We start from the raw sequence: 15954 nt of genomic DNA, 5'->3' as shown, positions 1-15954 counted from the left end.
TGAAATGTGACACAATGACACAGTGCTTTCCATTTGGCAAGCACTAATGTTCCTTGTGATTTCCTTGGGGGGAATGTAAAAAGTTTGTAATTAATTTGAAGCAGCCTCTCGGCTTCAGCTGAATGGGTTATAACCCAGGGTGGGGAGGTGGGAAGGATGGGAGAAAAATAACGTGGGAGGAGGAGGAAAATGCTCTTCTCTAGGGGCCTAGGGATACTTCATCTTACTATCTAAAACTCATTTGTCTTTTTGCATTATTTCTTCATTATGTGATGTATTTCTTGCAACTTCTTTCCTTAGTACCCTTTTACTTTCTTTTCTGTCCTCTTCTGTCACACAGCCTCATCTCCTATACCTTTCCCTCCTACTGGTACCTCCTTTTTGTCCTGTGTGGGAAGTGATTCACCTCCTTCACCCACCCGTACCCAGCTTGATGTTTGGTCTAGCAAAGACCCCGTAAAGGTCATGTTGTTGCCACCTTTGCTAAGTGACCAGGCACAGCATGTTAGTGTCCGGGGACCCTTCCACCTCTTCTGCCAAGCCACAGGTAAGTTGGAGGACCCCTGTATAAGCCAGCACTTCCTGCATTAAAGGTTTAGCTATGTCACCATGCACTGTGTAAATCACTTTTGTGATGTTTGGGGTGGGGGGGAAACAAGAACAAAGAGAGACAGTGTCAGGATGCCAGTGTGCATCAGGATGCCAACCTGCTCTCACCAAGAATAAATCACGGCGAGTACCATACTGTGTAATGGAGGCTCTGATGCAGCAGTCCGCTTCAGTATGTTGATCATCTGTTAGTTTTGTTAGGCTCACTTGCATGCTGAAGGAATTCAGTGACTCAGGATTGCATATGGATGTTCAGCAGGCAGATACTTTTGTCAGTGTGTATGCAGTTTAAAAAGCGCACTTCTATTGAATTTGAACTTAGCATGTTTTGTGGACCAGGTCAGTTATTCCTTTTTCCATCTTATTTCAAGTGGTGAAATACATACAGTAATAACTTCCATTTTATAGCAGATACATTATCTGAGGTATACAGGACAGAGCTATTTTTTTTCACAGCAATTTAGCTTTCTTTTCCATTTTTTGTTTGGATTGTTCAAATTACAGCTTGTAATTGCTGGTTTAAGTATGATTCAGTGGATCAAAACAGCTCTTCATATGTAACCTTACTGTTTAAAAGAAGAGAGTATAGATTGACTATAGAAAGTAGTGTTGTTCCATATTGGCAATTCTGTTAGTGTTATGTGGAAGCAGATCCAAAAGGCCTAAGTCTTTATTAGCATAGATCTTATAAAGGCACTATTTGTATTTCCATGGCTAGAAGTAACAACAGTGGGATGAAAGTTCTTTCATAGTCTAGAATCATTCTGATGGGAAAGCACTTTTCAGCAGTAATTTGTTCACTTTTGCAATAGGCAGTTCGGAAACTTGGTAGTCCACTATGAAAAGAAAGTTACTATAGCACAGAAGATTTAAACAGTTTGATAATTGTGCTACAGACCTAGACTTCATTTTAGAATTACTTTTTTTCATCCAGCAGTGCCCATCTTAACATGATGCTCATGCTGCTCTTAAAAACTGTCAGTAATTGTATTTGCCTTGGTAATGAATTTAAGAAAGAAGGCACAGTGTCCTAAAGTCAGTGTATGGATTCCATTCCTCAGGAGGTGTAGGGGTGGATAGTGGAAGAAACTCTCTAACAACCACCTGAAATCCAAGGGATGCAGTAATGACACAGGTGGGGTTAAGGGGACTCAGCTATGGAAGTGCTTCTAATGCCTGTCAAAGCAGGGAAGGACAGGACTTTGTATTATGGGATAGAGTTTTTCCTGCCTTTGGGAAGGAGGGCAATTGGCTGGCACATCATACTCTTCTCTTACCCAGAATTACGATTTCAGTCTCTTGATTTAAAAAACAAACCAGCAAATGCAGATCAGCACACGGAACTGGTGCACATACTTGCGTTGTTCTGGGTCCTGCATGTGAGGATATAGGAATTCATCCTGGGTGGGGGCTGGCTAAACAAATTTTGCAAGGAAGGTCTCTGTTGGATATGTTCAGATTTGTTCAGTGTCAGTTGGTATTTCTTTATATCAACATAGCTTTAGTGTGGAATTTGGTTTCTCTCAGCTATGAATAGAAGGTAAAATGTGTTTGCAGGGAGCAGAAGGGTTAAATAAGACCGGCAGAGAGTTAAATGTTGTGCCTGGTTGTCTGCAGAAAAGGATATGGCATCAGTATGATGCAAATACATAGATTGCCACATCATGCAGTAAAACCCTCAAAGCTTATTTTTAATTAAGTTTCTAACTTAATTGTTATTTTATCAGAATTGCTGAATCTCTTCCTTTTTTAATTGTAAATATCTGTTTCAAGCTGTCTGGAAACTCAGCAGGAGTTGGTGAGTTCTTTTGCTCATCTCTTACTCATCCCACATGTTTTTACCTGAAAGCTCGCCTAAGGATAAGACTTTACAACCTCGTAACTGGCTCATTTCCATAAGGTAAAGTTGAGTGGATACAGCACAAACAGCACTTATGGCATACTGCTACATTTTTTCTGAAGAATAAGTTTTTTCAAGCATGGAATACTCCTCCTCTTCTGGAAAATGGAGGAATAAAGCTCCCTTGGTGTGTGTCTACTCCCCCAGAGAGTCTCACATTTCTCCAGACACATGTCTGTTTTATGTGCATGGGGAAACAAGTTTCCTGTGTACTTTCTCTAATCCAAATTTTCTCTCCCATTACAGAATTTTAAAAACTTGTGGAGGCAGTTCAGGCAAGTTTCAAATAAATTGAACAAAACACTACACTATCTGGTTCAGGGCAGAGACAGTGAGTTGGTGATGCACACACCTGCTGTATAATTTCTCTGGTGTGCTCTGTTGAAATTAGGTATAGTAAGAACAGGTTTTTTTCCAGACTTTTGGTTCCACTCAAAGGTGTTTTACTGGCACCTCCTCCCCCAGCTTTAGAGTAGTATCTCCATGTCCATAATTTCAGAGAAAAAATTAAAATACGGTGAGTGTGCTGTGCATTATTTTAAACACTTTTATAATCAAACACTGCAAAACACTGTGCTTCACTTGCAGATCAAGCCTCTCTCTGTCCATGGTGTCAAGATGACTCCTTTAATTCACCTGTAGCTGGAGATTTTACATACTGGATTATTTTTAATTCTTGGTAAAAAAAAGCCCCAGTAGTGTGGACATAAAAGTGAATTTGGAAGTACGCTTTCAAGGAGTTACTATTTCATGGAGATACTGAGATGGGTATTTGGTAACATACAGTGCCTGTTCCCTGTGGTTGTGCTGTTTTAGAAGGTGTACAAGTTTCCCACATCATGGAAGAAAAGATCCGTAACTTGCAAGAATCAGAATTGTAAGTAGTTTGCACTAGAGATTCCTGTTTGGTGGAGCCTGAAGTTGCACTGAGAGACATGCAGAAGGGTGGGGAAATTTTTTTTCCCCAGGAGGAGGAGGAGGTCACCTGTCAGACTGACTTACCCATGGAAATGAGTAATTAATTCTTGGGTGAGGTTTTTTTACATCATTTGCATGATTGCATCAGCCCTGGTGCCCTGGGGTGGTCTGGTCTGGTGTGGAGCCCAGTCTGGAGAGGCATGGAGGTGTGCATCAGCCAGAGCAGAATGAGCCTGCCTTGGAATGTTCTTTGTGTGGGACAGAGTGTTTCTCTGGGATGGCAAATGACAGCATTTAAATTACAGCATATCAGTATCTCACATTGACTTTACTTGGGTTGTTACTTTTTTGTTCTTGTAAGAATATCAAATTGCAATTTTTCATACACTTGTGTTTTATAACCAGTTGAAGTTGGTAAGTGGCTCTTCATTACAGCTGTGGAGAGATACAGTGTTTTGAAATGTGAGAATGGTTTAATTGATAGCCTTGAAAGGAAAAGCTCTGTGTTTTCTGGCACAAATCAATCAACTGCACAAATATTTCAACACCTCAGAAAATTTTCAGATTTTTATGCAATATATTTTGAGATACTTTGAGGTTTAAATGTGATGCTTTCCTGAAGCAATACCCATGACTTTAATTTCTGTGCTTAATAAATGGCTGGTTTATCTTCCAGTGGGTAAGTTTGCACCTTGTTAAACAATTTCATATCCCACTTCATGAATTGTCTTCTCAACAGACCTTGGGTGTTTTACACATGCTATTTGACTTAATTTCACTGTATTTGGCTAGTTATCTCATAGCTCTTAATTTGTAATTTTGTGGTTTTGTACCTTTTTTTTCCAGTGATTTTTGCACTGACTATACAGTGCTTAACAGAACTGTGGCACTATCAGACCTTTCCTGTGTGCAGATCTCTGACATGCCACCTGTTTATTATTATTTGGGATGCATTTGGAAGACAAGTTGAAAAATTAAGGTTGTCCCTTTAACATATAACAGAAGAGGACTTTGAAGTTTTATAAAATTGGGTAGATATTGCAGATCTGTTTTTCATAAAACTCACATAAAAAAAACCTTTGTTACTTTAGTTGTGATATCTTAGTGTAATTTTCTGACTACAATGCTGGCATTTATTTTTTCAGACATGGGGTGTGCTGAGGCCCTCATAGCTAAGTCTGCATGCAAAACCAACAGCATTAAACACCTTTGTAAGTGCTGTGGTTACCTGAGCTCTGATGTGAGCTTTATAGTGACTTCTGTAATCAAATTGAAAATTAATTTTTATTAGTTGCATGGATGATGCATTCTTAAATTCTGGCACCAGCAAGATATTTTGAAACATTTCTGTAAAATTTTGCTTTGCTGTGCAGTATTATGTGGAAAGACTGTGGTCGAGGTATGAGATACGTGGAAAGGTATGCAACAAGAATGCCTTTTCATTTTTTTGTTGTTGTTGCTTTTGGGATTACTTTTTGTTGTTTGATTGTTTTGTTTTATTTTAACTTTATATTAGTTGTCCATTAAAGACAAGAATTAAGTTCAGTGTAAAAATAATTTAAGCATAAGGCAAATTAAAAAGCATCAGGCATCAAATTTAAAAAGGGGAGAGCAAGAAAAAGAAGTAGAACCAAAAGTGTATTGGTTTTTTTTCTCAGAAGATTTGTTAATTTATTGTTTTCCTACATTTCACAGTGTGTGGCTGACTGCACTCGTACAGGTTTTTCCTGCGGAATGAGTAATAAGGTGCAGTTGGGAAACATGTGGCTTTTGGTAGTTTATAAATGATTAAAACATAAAGAAAGATCCCAGAGTACCCTGGGAGATTCAGTCCACGTAGACTAGCAGCTGCAGCCTGCAGTAGTTGCTGCTGCTGTGGTGTGCGTGGAGCACTTGAGGCTGCACGCCTGCTGCAGTGTCCCCTGCACAGCAGTTGGTGTTCTGTGCACTCACCACTCTGTCCTACAGGCTGCATCTCGTCTCAGCACAGGGCTTGGGGAAGTAAAGCCTTTGCATGGTTTTCTGAGCTTTCCACTGGTAAAAACCCCAGTTTTTACCCTCACAGAGTTTGAATAAGTCACCCTTTTGAGAGAGCAACTTGTCAAAAACTCTGTTGAGGCCAAGGGAAGGAGCTTTCACCTCTGTGCAGGAGTGCCTCTGTGAAGCAGCAGCTTTGCTGATCAGTTGTCTAGTTCAGCTTTTCAGCTTGCTTTTCAGGTGCTACATGGGGTGTCCCCAGAGACAAACTGCCTGGGTCACAAAATGGGCAGTATTGTCCATTTGAATTTAATGTACACATTTTTGGGAGACTGAGGGAGCAGAATCCGCACCAGCTTTTGTGGTGTGATTAGGTATGTACAAAAGGAGAAGCTTGCTTCACACTGGGGACTTTAAGATCCAAATGCCTTTTGGGTTGTCTTCTCAGGAGAGCGAGGGACTCACTTAGGTGTGTATTTTGTTCTCTGTACCATGTGCTTGCAGAAGTTTACCTGACCTCCCAGTTTAGCCTTTCTTTTTTTGCAGTTCAGCATAAATATTTCAACTTTTTCTCCTTGCTAATGTGGAACTTGATTCAGTAATGTCTTAGCTTGAAGCAGTACCCTTGTAATAACTGCTACACCCTGGCCATGATTCAGCAGCTGTATTTCCCAGCCCTGCCTAGTGAGATGGGATGGGTTTGGACTGGTACTGGAATCTGGACCGTAACCCAAATTTTATGCTGTTTTACTCAGAACATCCTGTTACCCCCTGCCAGGCAGGATTGCAGCCTGACTACCTGTACACTTGTTTTTTTCCCGATGAGAGCTACAGCCTGTACACTTGTAAATAATCCATTGGTGTGGTGGCTAAGTACTAATTTAGACCAAAGCTGTCATCTTTAACTACTTCAGCAGAAACTGCTACCAGAACTGTCTCAGCATATTGTGTGCGTTGTCCCCACAGTGAAGATGAAAATCTCACTTCCATCTCTTCAGTCATCTTCCTGCTAGAGCTACCTGTCAGACAAAGCCAAAGTAGTAGTTTGTGTTCTCTGGAGAACAGAAGTGATTTTTTGGAGAGCATGTTGTTACTCCTTAAAATATGTTATTTAATTTTCTTTGCTTTATTTTAAAACCTAACATAGTAGTTTTGTTAGCTGATAGGCTGACAGAAAAAATAATTAGGCAAACACAAAGTGCCAGGGGAAGTTTAGGCTGGACATCAGGAAAAAGTTCTTTACAGAAAAGAGTGATTGGGCATTGGAATAGGCTGCCGAGGGAGGCAGTGGAGTCACTGTCCCTGGAAGTGTTTAAGGATCCTTAAAAGACTGGATGTGGCACTTAGTGCTGTGCTCTAGTTAATAAGGTGGTGTTAGGTTATAGGTTGGACTTGAGGATCTCTATGGTCTTTCCCAACCTAGTGAATTCTGTGATACGGTGAAAGTGGAACCTAATTTTGTTTTGTTTTGGGTTTTTTTGTGGCAGTCCCTGGTCCTAGCTTACTAGTGCTTAATAATTTTTTATTTTTTTTTTCCACAGACAGTTATCCAGGTTCCAATTGCAAAACCTTTTTCTGGACACTCTCAGCATCTGAGTAAATGCATGACCAGTTACAAATTGAATCTTTATCTAATGGGCCAGTCAGCCATTTTCCCAACCTGCTTTTAAGTTCCACTCTGAGAAGATAGATGCCATGTCCTGCTTGCACCCATGTGTGCTGAGCATCACCTCCAGTGACTGGTTGCTGCTTCCAGCTCTTACACGGTTCCCGTTCCGCAGGAAGCACTTCCTGCTTTTTATCTGCCATAATAAGGCTGCATCAGTTTGTGGTGTTGATGTTACACAAAGGGATGGGTAATTTAATGAAGCAGCAGGTGTCTGAAGGACCTTATGCATTCTTCAGTATGAAATACTTGGAAGTAATACTCTTTGGCATTTCAGAGAGGTCTGTTTTCTTGGCTTTTTATTGTTTTGGTTTGTTTTTTTTTCCATTGCTGTCTAGAATTAATTGCCCTGATTTAACAATCAAACACCAACCAATGAAACTACAAAAAAAAATGTACCCCTTTATAGGGGGTACAGGCTGTATAACTTGCACTCTATTTTCAGAAAACTGCAAATATGCTTGTCTCAATATAAAGATTATTTCCCCCCCCCCCCCCCCCCCCCGCCACCTTTCCAATCAGCTGCTCTCTGATGGCTTCATTTCATACTGATTTATTATTTTGGTATCTTATCAGCAGCAATGACTCAGACTCCTACAACTCAAGAAACTGTGGCCAGCCCTAAATCTTTCATTCATATACTGAGTTGTGCTGGTAGTAATGTTTCATATTAATGATTGACTAACCTCTTCCTGGGCTAACTTTGATGTCTGATTTAAAAGGAAACCTTCCTGCATCCAGATTATAGTGCCTTTTAAAAACTTAATCCCTGCCCCAGATGAGAGCTTCCTGTATGATCTTGCTTTTCAGAAATCTGGGATGTTTGCTTCAGTAGAATTCAGCAAAGCGGCAAGCTTGATAACAAGCATTAAATCCAGATGCTGTTCTTAATCTGATGCACGTGGTGAGCTTTGAAAGAGGTTTTGATGTGTATTGGGTTATACAAGGGAGGTTTTTTGTAAACCTGAACTTCCCATCCCTGTGGATAGCCTCTGGTAGCAGTTCTTTGTCTAGATTATTGCAATTTATGTAAAAGACTTTTTGTTACTCTGGTAGCATTTCTCTCTGGGATACTTGTTGGTTATCTTCACTGGATTTCAATTTGCTGTCAGTTTGCAGAAATTATTAGCTGGAGTGTAGTTTTTCTGGTGGCTCCTGCTTTTGCACTAACTCCCCTGTCTCTGAAGTGTTTTCATGAATATAGGGAAGTTATTATTCAAATGCTACCCTTCAAGAACTGGGTTAGAAATGAGGCAGACCTTGTGCTGAACCAGTGGTAGCACTACTCAGGTTTTACAATGCAGCTTCACTGGGCTGCGTGTGAGATGTCTCCACAGCCCTCTGCACATGGCAGCACTTGGCACAAGGGGCCAGCTTGGCCGGTGCTCACTCTTGCTGCCCCTGCCTTATGTCATCAAGCTCTACTTAATCCATAATCTGCTTCTTTCAAATTATTGTTTCCAAACTGTCTTAAAACCTGTGTCTATTAGGATGTGATGCATATATGGCAAATGCTGAATTTGGTCCAGCTTAGCAGGGCACATCCCCATGCTGCTCTGAATCTGTAGCTGTATGCTTTAGTTCTTTAAGTCTGGTTTTATTTACTTAGTTCCTTTAACCTTAGGTCAAATTTACACCAATAACCCAGTGACTGCAGTCAGATTTTGGGTAGAAGATTACAAGCAGTTGCAGTGGTTTGAGTTTCTATGCTAACAATGGTGGTGGTTGAATTTTTTATCTCATGGAAAATATTGAGAAAAAGTCAGCTGTGTATTAAATATGTTGGTTTTGTAACCCAGCCTGATTTGACATATGTCAGAGAACCTGTTGTGCTGGCAGAAACTACCTGGACGATTACTACTCTGGCCATTACTACCTGGGCATTATAATTTCATTCAAACTAGTGAAAACAGAGAAGATGAAGTCTGTGTGGGAAAGAAGCAAACATTTCCACAGACACTTGAAATTTTGAAGGTCTTATGCAAAGAAAAAGGTATTTCAGATAATGCCACAAAGTTTCTTGTATTTTTGTTTGATAAGTGTCAATTCCTCTTCTAAAATCATCAAGGTGGTGAAGTTGATTTTATTTAATTATGTGTAGCTAGTGTAGTTTATTGAAGCAATGTTTTTGAAGTTAACTGTTTGAAATATATTTAATGTCTGCTTAGACATAGTTACTTATGTACCTATCCTGGTGTGTTGTTTAATTCTCTGCTTGACTATTATGTTTTAATAAAATTACTTTCTTAAAATCTTTCAAGCACTCCTAACATGGATGGCAAAGTAAGTAGATCAGGTCAGAAACTTGTATTTTAAAGGTTGCACTAGACATGTAAATAATTTATATTATAGTGATATATAGGTAAAAAAAAAGCAGAGTATATGTTTTTATTTTTCTTTATCTTCAAAAATTATTTCCCTAACCACTACATTGGAGTCTGAATTTCTCATCATAGAGTTGTAGAAAATTTGCATTTAACAAATGTGATTCAAAATTTTTGCAGATGAAACTGTGTCACAGTGTATTTTTTTTTTTTTATTGATCCATCCTGAAAATGAAATCAAAAGTAGAGAAGGTAATTGCCTGAAAATTGGAAACAAGCTGCACTGAAACAGGATCAGGAAAACCCTGAGTACTGCTTTGCATCTAAATTTTGCTGTCAACCAGTGTAAGTGGGGATGAGTGTGTATCTCTGGGGATTTCCAGTGCTTCTGACTGCACAGAAAAACAACGGAAGGGTAAAATTGCCTAGTTGCACTTCATAAGGGGCCAATCTGAACCAACACAGCTTGCAAAATTTCATGTATAAGGAAATTGCTGCTTTTTAATCTCTTGGTGAAATGTGCATATAAGCTGGAATTTTGGCAACTTTCCAGCACAACTGGGATCTTCAGTACTAGAAAATAGAGCAGGTTCTCTGGTGTGAATAGTACATTTGAAGTAAGTTCAGGAAAGTGTCCTGCACTAAACATGCTGCTGCCTTGCATGGCTCTAAAATGACACTGAGGGATTTTTATTTTTTTACTCTGCTTGCACTTACCATTCTTCCCATTTGTCCAAATTCCAACTTCAGCTTTACGTTACTGAATAATTTGTCCCTGGTTCCAGACTTCCCATGAACTTAGTGACATGTAACCTATCTGCTGTTAACTGTAGAATGAGTACAATCATCCATAAAACACCTTTGAGGGGGAAAGAAAAAAGGCATGTGCTAGACCAGCTGTTTTCAGTCCAGTGTATGCTTGCACTTTCCACTTCGTTAGAGCTGCTGTCAGCCCTTCAGACTGTGCCACTTCCCTCAGAGAAACTCTACAATGCTTTAACTAGATCATGTCCTCTATCATTCACACTTACCCTTACTGCTAATTTATGTGTCCATATTTGTGGGAGATTTGGAAATAAAACTTAGGAGTTAAGAATTTGCCATGATCTCCTTTTTACACAATGTAAAAATGTCTACTATGTACAAATATGTAGTATGTACACAAATGTAAAAACTGGGTGGTTATTTTTTCTGCATGATTATCTAAAACTTAATGACAGAATTGTATTTTTCTAGGGAAAAAATGCCACATCAACTTGCAATATGAAGTGCTCACAATAAAAGCCATAGTAGGCTCTGTCAAGACATATTTGCAGCCATAGTTAATTTTCTTTTTACCCCAAATTTCTCTTCACATCTCTTGCTAAGGCTAGTCTGGATCCTAGGCCCAGAGGGAGAAATAATCATGTTTTAAACATCAGAATTACCAAGTTCTTAGCTTGGCCCAGATGTCTGTATTTTAAATGGGAAGGTTCTGATGCTGCCAAGTGCACTTCAGCCAACCTTGCTAGCTAGTTTTCTGGGAACAGCTGTTCTATCCTCCAGGCTACTGTCAATCTCTGATTTATTCAAATGTTGCCCTTGCAGGTTAAGACAAATAATAGTAACAAAGCTAAAAAATTAGCTTGCTCTTTGTTGTTGATCCAAGGTTCTTTCAAGTTCTGTCTTGCTTAAGTGCCTGGTGTGACTACTGGTTCTGTGCTTTTTCCAATTCTTCCTCTTTCACTACTAGTTCCAGTATCTTTGATGCACTGAGTTCTTGAACTTTTCCCCTCCTGGCCTTTTTTTCAGATCCTGTGAGGCATGTCTCAGATGGTTTCAGCTTTGTATCAGGAGCTAGGCTGGGCAGCAGTAGGCAGTGTGTCCTGCTGCTACAGGGATTTGCACAGGCACATGGTGCTGGTGTTCATCATTGGCTCTTGCCGCATGTGCTAAGTTCCCCCTTGTGAGAATCCACACAGAATTCCTCAATACAAACCCACAACTGTGGCTTCAACCTAAATTTCCCGTGCTAGCTCCTCTTAATCCCAGGTTTTTGGTACCCACAATTTCAGCTGAAGAAACCTAAGAAACATTTCAATCAACTATTTATGTTTTTAAGCCTGATCTTGATGTGATGGGGTTTGTTTTCTTTTCAAAGACCCATCTTCTGTTCACTTACAGAATAACCTGACATTTTTACAGGTCCGGACAGCTCCTACTTTGTCTGGAGGAAGAATGGACAAAAGATGAAGGCATGCATCACGGAGCAGTCCCACATGCTGCTTGATGGCAGAGTGCATGTTCTCAGCTGGGTGAAAGATTCAGTATCAGAAAACACAGAATACAGATGTTCATTCATCTCAAAAGTTGGGAACACAACGTCAGGAGTGCTGATCACAGTGGAAGATAAAGGTAGGCTTGTTTCAAGAGTATGCTATGTTTGGCCTGACCCTGATATGAGTAAAGCTCTGTAATAGCCACACAGAAAATGTGCATACCTGAAGACAGTAACTTTTGCCTACCCAATCAGTATGCACTTCATTTATGGAAGAGTTTTAGAGGCATAAAAACTCCCTCCTCTACCTCCTCTCTCAAAGGACTAATGTAAATTAGCAGTTAAGATCTCGAAATTGAACTGAAACCTGGTAAACTAATTCAAAAAACCTGAAAATCAGATGAGTAATGGAGAGCTACAAATAAGTACTCTGATGTAATTCTACAGGCCAATGTAGAAAAATTCTGTAATTTATAAGGACTTAAGGAAGTCAGATGGTAAAGAGAATCCCACTATGCTGGATTTTTAAAACAAAAACTATTTGTAAACCACTTATGGTTTGGATTGGGCAAGGTCAGTTCCCTCTGCTCCATCTGAACACTAACTGGGCAGGAGGGCAGTTAGGGAACTTCAGCAGCTGCAGGATTTTGGGGTGTCCAGACTGCCTGCTGCAATTAGCTCTCGAGACCCTACCCACGTGTGGAGAAGCAATGATTATTATACAGCAGGGATTTTCTTGGCAAGATGAAGGAAAAATTAAGAAGCTGGTTAATACCAAATGTTAGTCTGTCAAGGAAGGCTCAGTGCTTCTTTTTTCAATGATAGAGAAAAGCCATGCAATCAATCACCCCAGTTACTTTGAAATTTGTCTCAGAAGCAGAATTAAGAGCACCTCAACCAAACCAGTGTAAATATAAAATAGAGGGGCTCTCACTGTGCTCTAAAAACATATGACTGTTGCTACTGTCCCAAAAGATAAATAGAAAATATGTCATCACCAGTCTTACATTCTAAGCTGGTAAATAGACCAAGATGAAGTCACATAGCCCTTTATAAATTATCAATGTAAGGAACTATAAGGAACTTTTGAGTGAAATGACATGGAGTCTAGAGATGGCTGAAGGATCAGACCTAGCCAGCACAGGTTTAGGAGGGGCAGGTCCTTCCTGACCAGCCCAGTGTCCTTTTATGACCAGGTGACCTGCCTGGCGGATGCAGGAGGGGCTGTGGATGTTGTGTACCTGGATTTCAGCAAGGCCTTTGACACTGTCTCCCACAGCACACTCCTGGAAAAGCTGGCAGCCCATGCCTTGGACAGGAGCACTCTTTGCTGGGTTAGGAACTGGCTGGATGGCCGGGCCCAGAGTGGTGCTGCATCCAGGTGGGGCCAGTCACCAGTGCTGTCCCTCAGGGCTCTGTGCTGGGGCCAGTTCTGTTCAATGTCTTTATTGATGACATGGATGAAGGTTTTGAGTCTTTCATTAACAAATTTACGGATGATACTAAGTTAGGGGGGAGTGTTGATCTGTTGGACAGGCTGGATTGATGGGCCAAATCCAGCAATATGAGGATCAGCAAGACCAAGTTCTGAGCCTTGGACCAAGTCCAAGTGTTGTGGCCACACTTTGGCTACAATAACCCCTTGTGTGCTACAGGCTGGGATCAGTGGCTGGACAGTGGCCAGGAAAAGGGACCTGGGAGTGCTGGTGACAGCAGCTGACCACGAGCCAGCTGTGCCCAGGTGGCCAAGGCCAGTGGCATCCTGGCCTGGATCAGTGACAGTGTGGCCAGCAGGAGCAGGGCAGTGAAGGTACCCGGTACTCAGCACTGGTGAGGCCTCACCTTGGGTTCTGTGTCTGGTTCTGGGTCCCTCAGTTTAGGAAGACGAGGGAGAATGAAGTCGATATGCTTGGAGCAAGTCCAGAGAGGGGCAACAAGGCTGGTGAAGGGTCTGGAGCACAAGTCCTGTAAGTAATGGCTGAGGGAGTGGGGTTGTTCAGCCTGGAAGAAAAGGCGGCTCAAGGGAGACTTGATGACTCTCTAAGAGCCACCTGAAAGGAGCATGTAGCCAGGTGGGAGGTCAGTCTCTTCTCCCAGGACAAGAGGACACAGGCTTAAGCTGTGCCAGAGGAGGTGTAGGTTGGACATTAGGAGGAATTTCTTCACAGAAAGGATAATTAAATATTGGATTAGGCTGCCCAGGGAAGTGGTGGAGTCACTGTCCCTGGAGGTGTTTAAGGGAAGACTGGATATGGCACCCATGGTCTGGTTGGCAAGGTAGTGTTGGATCATAGGTTCGATTTGATGATCTCAGATGTCTTTTCCTGATTGATTCTGTGGTCCTGTGATTGCTGAAAAATGGGGAATACTAACCAGGCACGTTCATCATGTTAACTCGTCCTCTCCAACATGTCATTCTTCTCCCAAGGCCTATGATCTACCTGGAGCATTCCTGTGCTTATTAGATGGGTTTGAACTATTAATTTGTACATCCTACCTTCTAGATCTCAAATCACAGATAATGGCACTAAATCTGTTTACTCTGGAGGCTATTAAGCTTGCTGCACTGTGTAAGAGACATAAGTACTTCAACAAAACTTGCTGCCAGATAACATGAAAGGATGTAGAGCAAACTGAAGGATGGGGGTTCCTTCTAGCCCAGTTCCTGCAGGACAGACAGTCCTGAATCTGATCAGGTACTGACTTCTGCCATTATATGGTTAGCAATCATCCCATTTCCCATTCTCAGATAGTACTGGTCAGGATGCATGGACCAAAGAATTTGATACCTGGAGAAGTGTCATCAGCGAGCATGACAAGATGATGCAAAACTGGAGGAAAACATGGGTAAGGCTTTTATAGACTGCCTCTTGGACTTCTGCAACTGCATGTATTTATGTAACAAAATGATCAGTGTCCTGTACATGTCATCATTCCTGACCCACTCAGCAGTAAAGTCTATGTATGAGATTCGCTGCAGTTGTGTCAGCTTATTGCTTCAGTCTGCTAACCAAGCGCTCATCAGTCAGAAATTCTGGTCCTGCCCAAAACAGTAAGTCTGTGTATAGTGAATCAATTAGGTAAATTTCATCACATCTGCAGACTAACTGGATTGCAGAGACTACTGGGCTTCATAAATGGTACTGTCTATAAAAGCTGACCTTTTTTCTTTTTTTTTTTTTTAAATAAGTACATTTTCATTGCTTAGTATTTTTCTCCAACAGCCAGAAGATCACTTTTAAAAACCATAGATATTATGTGCTTGCTGCTGCAGAACAGTTAGCATAGGCAACCTTAAGCTCCATTTTCATTTTTTGAGTGGTATTAACACATAATTCTAAAATTTTTCTTCAGGAGACCTGCAACAAGAGAAACAGCCTCTAATGGACGAAGGAATTAACAGACTAGAAGGAGAAATGTATGCAAGTTAAGAGTACCTGTTACTCTTATTATAGTATTTGGAGATGTCTTTTTAAGTGTTAGTGCTGACATTAAAACTGATATTCAGGAGAATCACCTCAAGCATGAAGTGGAAGGGGATATTCTTACTGCACCAAAGCTAAGTTACATGGTACAATGCATCGCATGCTGCAACTATCTCTGGTTTTCTGATGTCAGCTATTTCAGCTTAATAAAGAACAAAAGTAGTCTCAGCAAGATTTGTGCTGTTCAAAGAATGTAATATGATGTTTTCTGTTTTGAGTTCATTAAGTTAACCAGATAATTTTGGGCTTGAGGATCTTGGCATAAGATTTAGAAATTAGCACATGGATCACATTTATTAAAAAGGCATTTAAACTTGTACACTTATTTTTCTTTTACTGTTTGCTCTTCAAAACACTGGCAACTAAGGGTATTCCTTTCTAGTGTCAGCACGCTCATTTGTTCAAACATATTTCCTTTGGTGATTGTGCTGGGCTTAAGTTAGTTTTCTTCACAGTGGTTGGTATGAGACTGTTTTGGATTTGTGCTGAACACAGGGTTGATAATGGAGAGATGTTTTTGTTGTTGCTGAGCGGGGCGTGCACAGAGCCAAGGCCTTTTCTGCTTTTTGCACTGCCATGCTGGCAAGGACATTGGGGGTGTGTGGGAGGTTGGGGGGAGACACAGCCAGGACAGGTGACCCCAACTGACCAAAGGGATATTCCAGACTATGTGGCATCATGCTCAGTACATAAAGTCAGAGGGGCATGTATGGAGGGACGTAATTTGTGTTCCCAAGTAACCATTGTGTGTGATGGGCCCTGCTTTCCTGGAAATGGATGAACACCTGCCTGCCCATGGGAAGAACTGAATGAATTGT

At 40.9% G+C, this 15954-nt stretch overlaps 1 protein-coding gene across 4 annotated transcripts in view; it reads left to right on the top strand.

Annotated features, from left to right (window-relative positions):
* SEMA4D (semaphorin 4D) overlaps positions 1-15308 on the top strand; it is a 99093-nt gene extending 83785 nt beyond the window's left edge. Inside the window, exons 16-19 of one of the 4 annotated variants that reach the window (XM_064404485.1) lie at positions 341-547; positions 11579-11788; positions 14401-14498; positions 15006-15308. In XM_064404485.1, the coding sequence (XP_064260555.1) occupies positions 341-547; positions 11579-11788; positions 14401-14498; positions 15006-15035 (545 nt within the window). In that variant the 3' untranslated portion in view covers positions 15036-15308. Of the gene's footprint in view, positions 1-340; positions 548-2382; positions 2408-9331; positions 9354-11578; positions 11789-14400; positions 14499-15005 lie in introns of those variants that run through there. The other 3 variants (XM_064404487.1, XM_064404486.1, XM_064404483.1) reach the window with 3 other exon arrangements.
* Positions 15309-15954: the final 646 nt, after the last annotated feature.

This window comes from Passer domesticus, chromosome Z, assembly GCF_036417665.1.
Source record: "Passer domesticus isolate bPasDom1 chromosome Z, bPasDom1.hap1, whole genome shotgun sequence".
Taxonomy (NCBI): domain Eukaryota; kingdom Metazoa; phylum Chordata; class Aves; order Passeriformes; family Passeridae; genus Passer; species Passer domesticus.
Note: the sequence above shows the minus strand (reverse complement) of the source record. Positions and strands in the feature narration are given on the sequence as shown.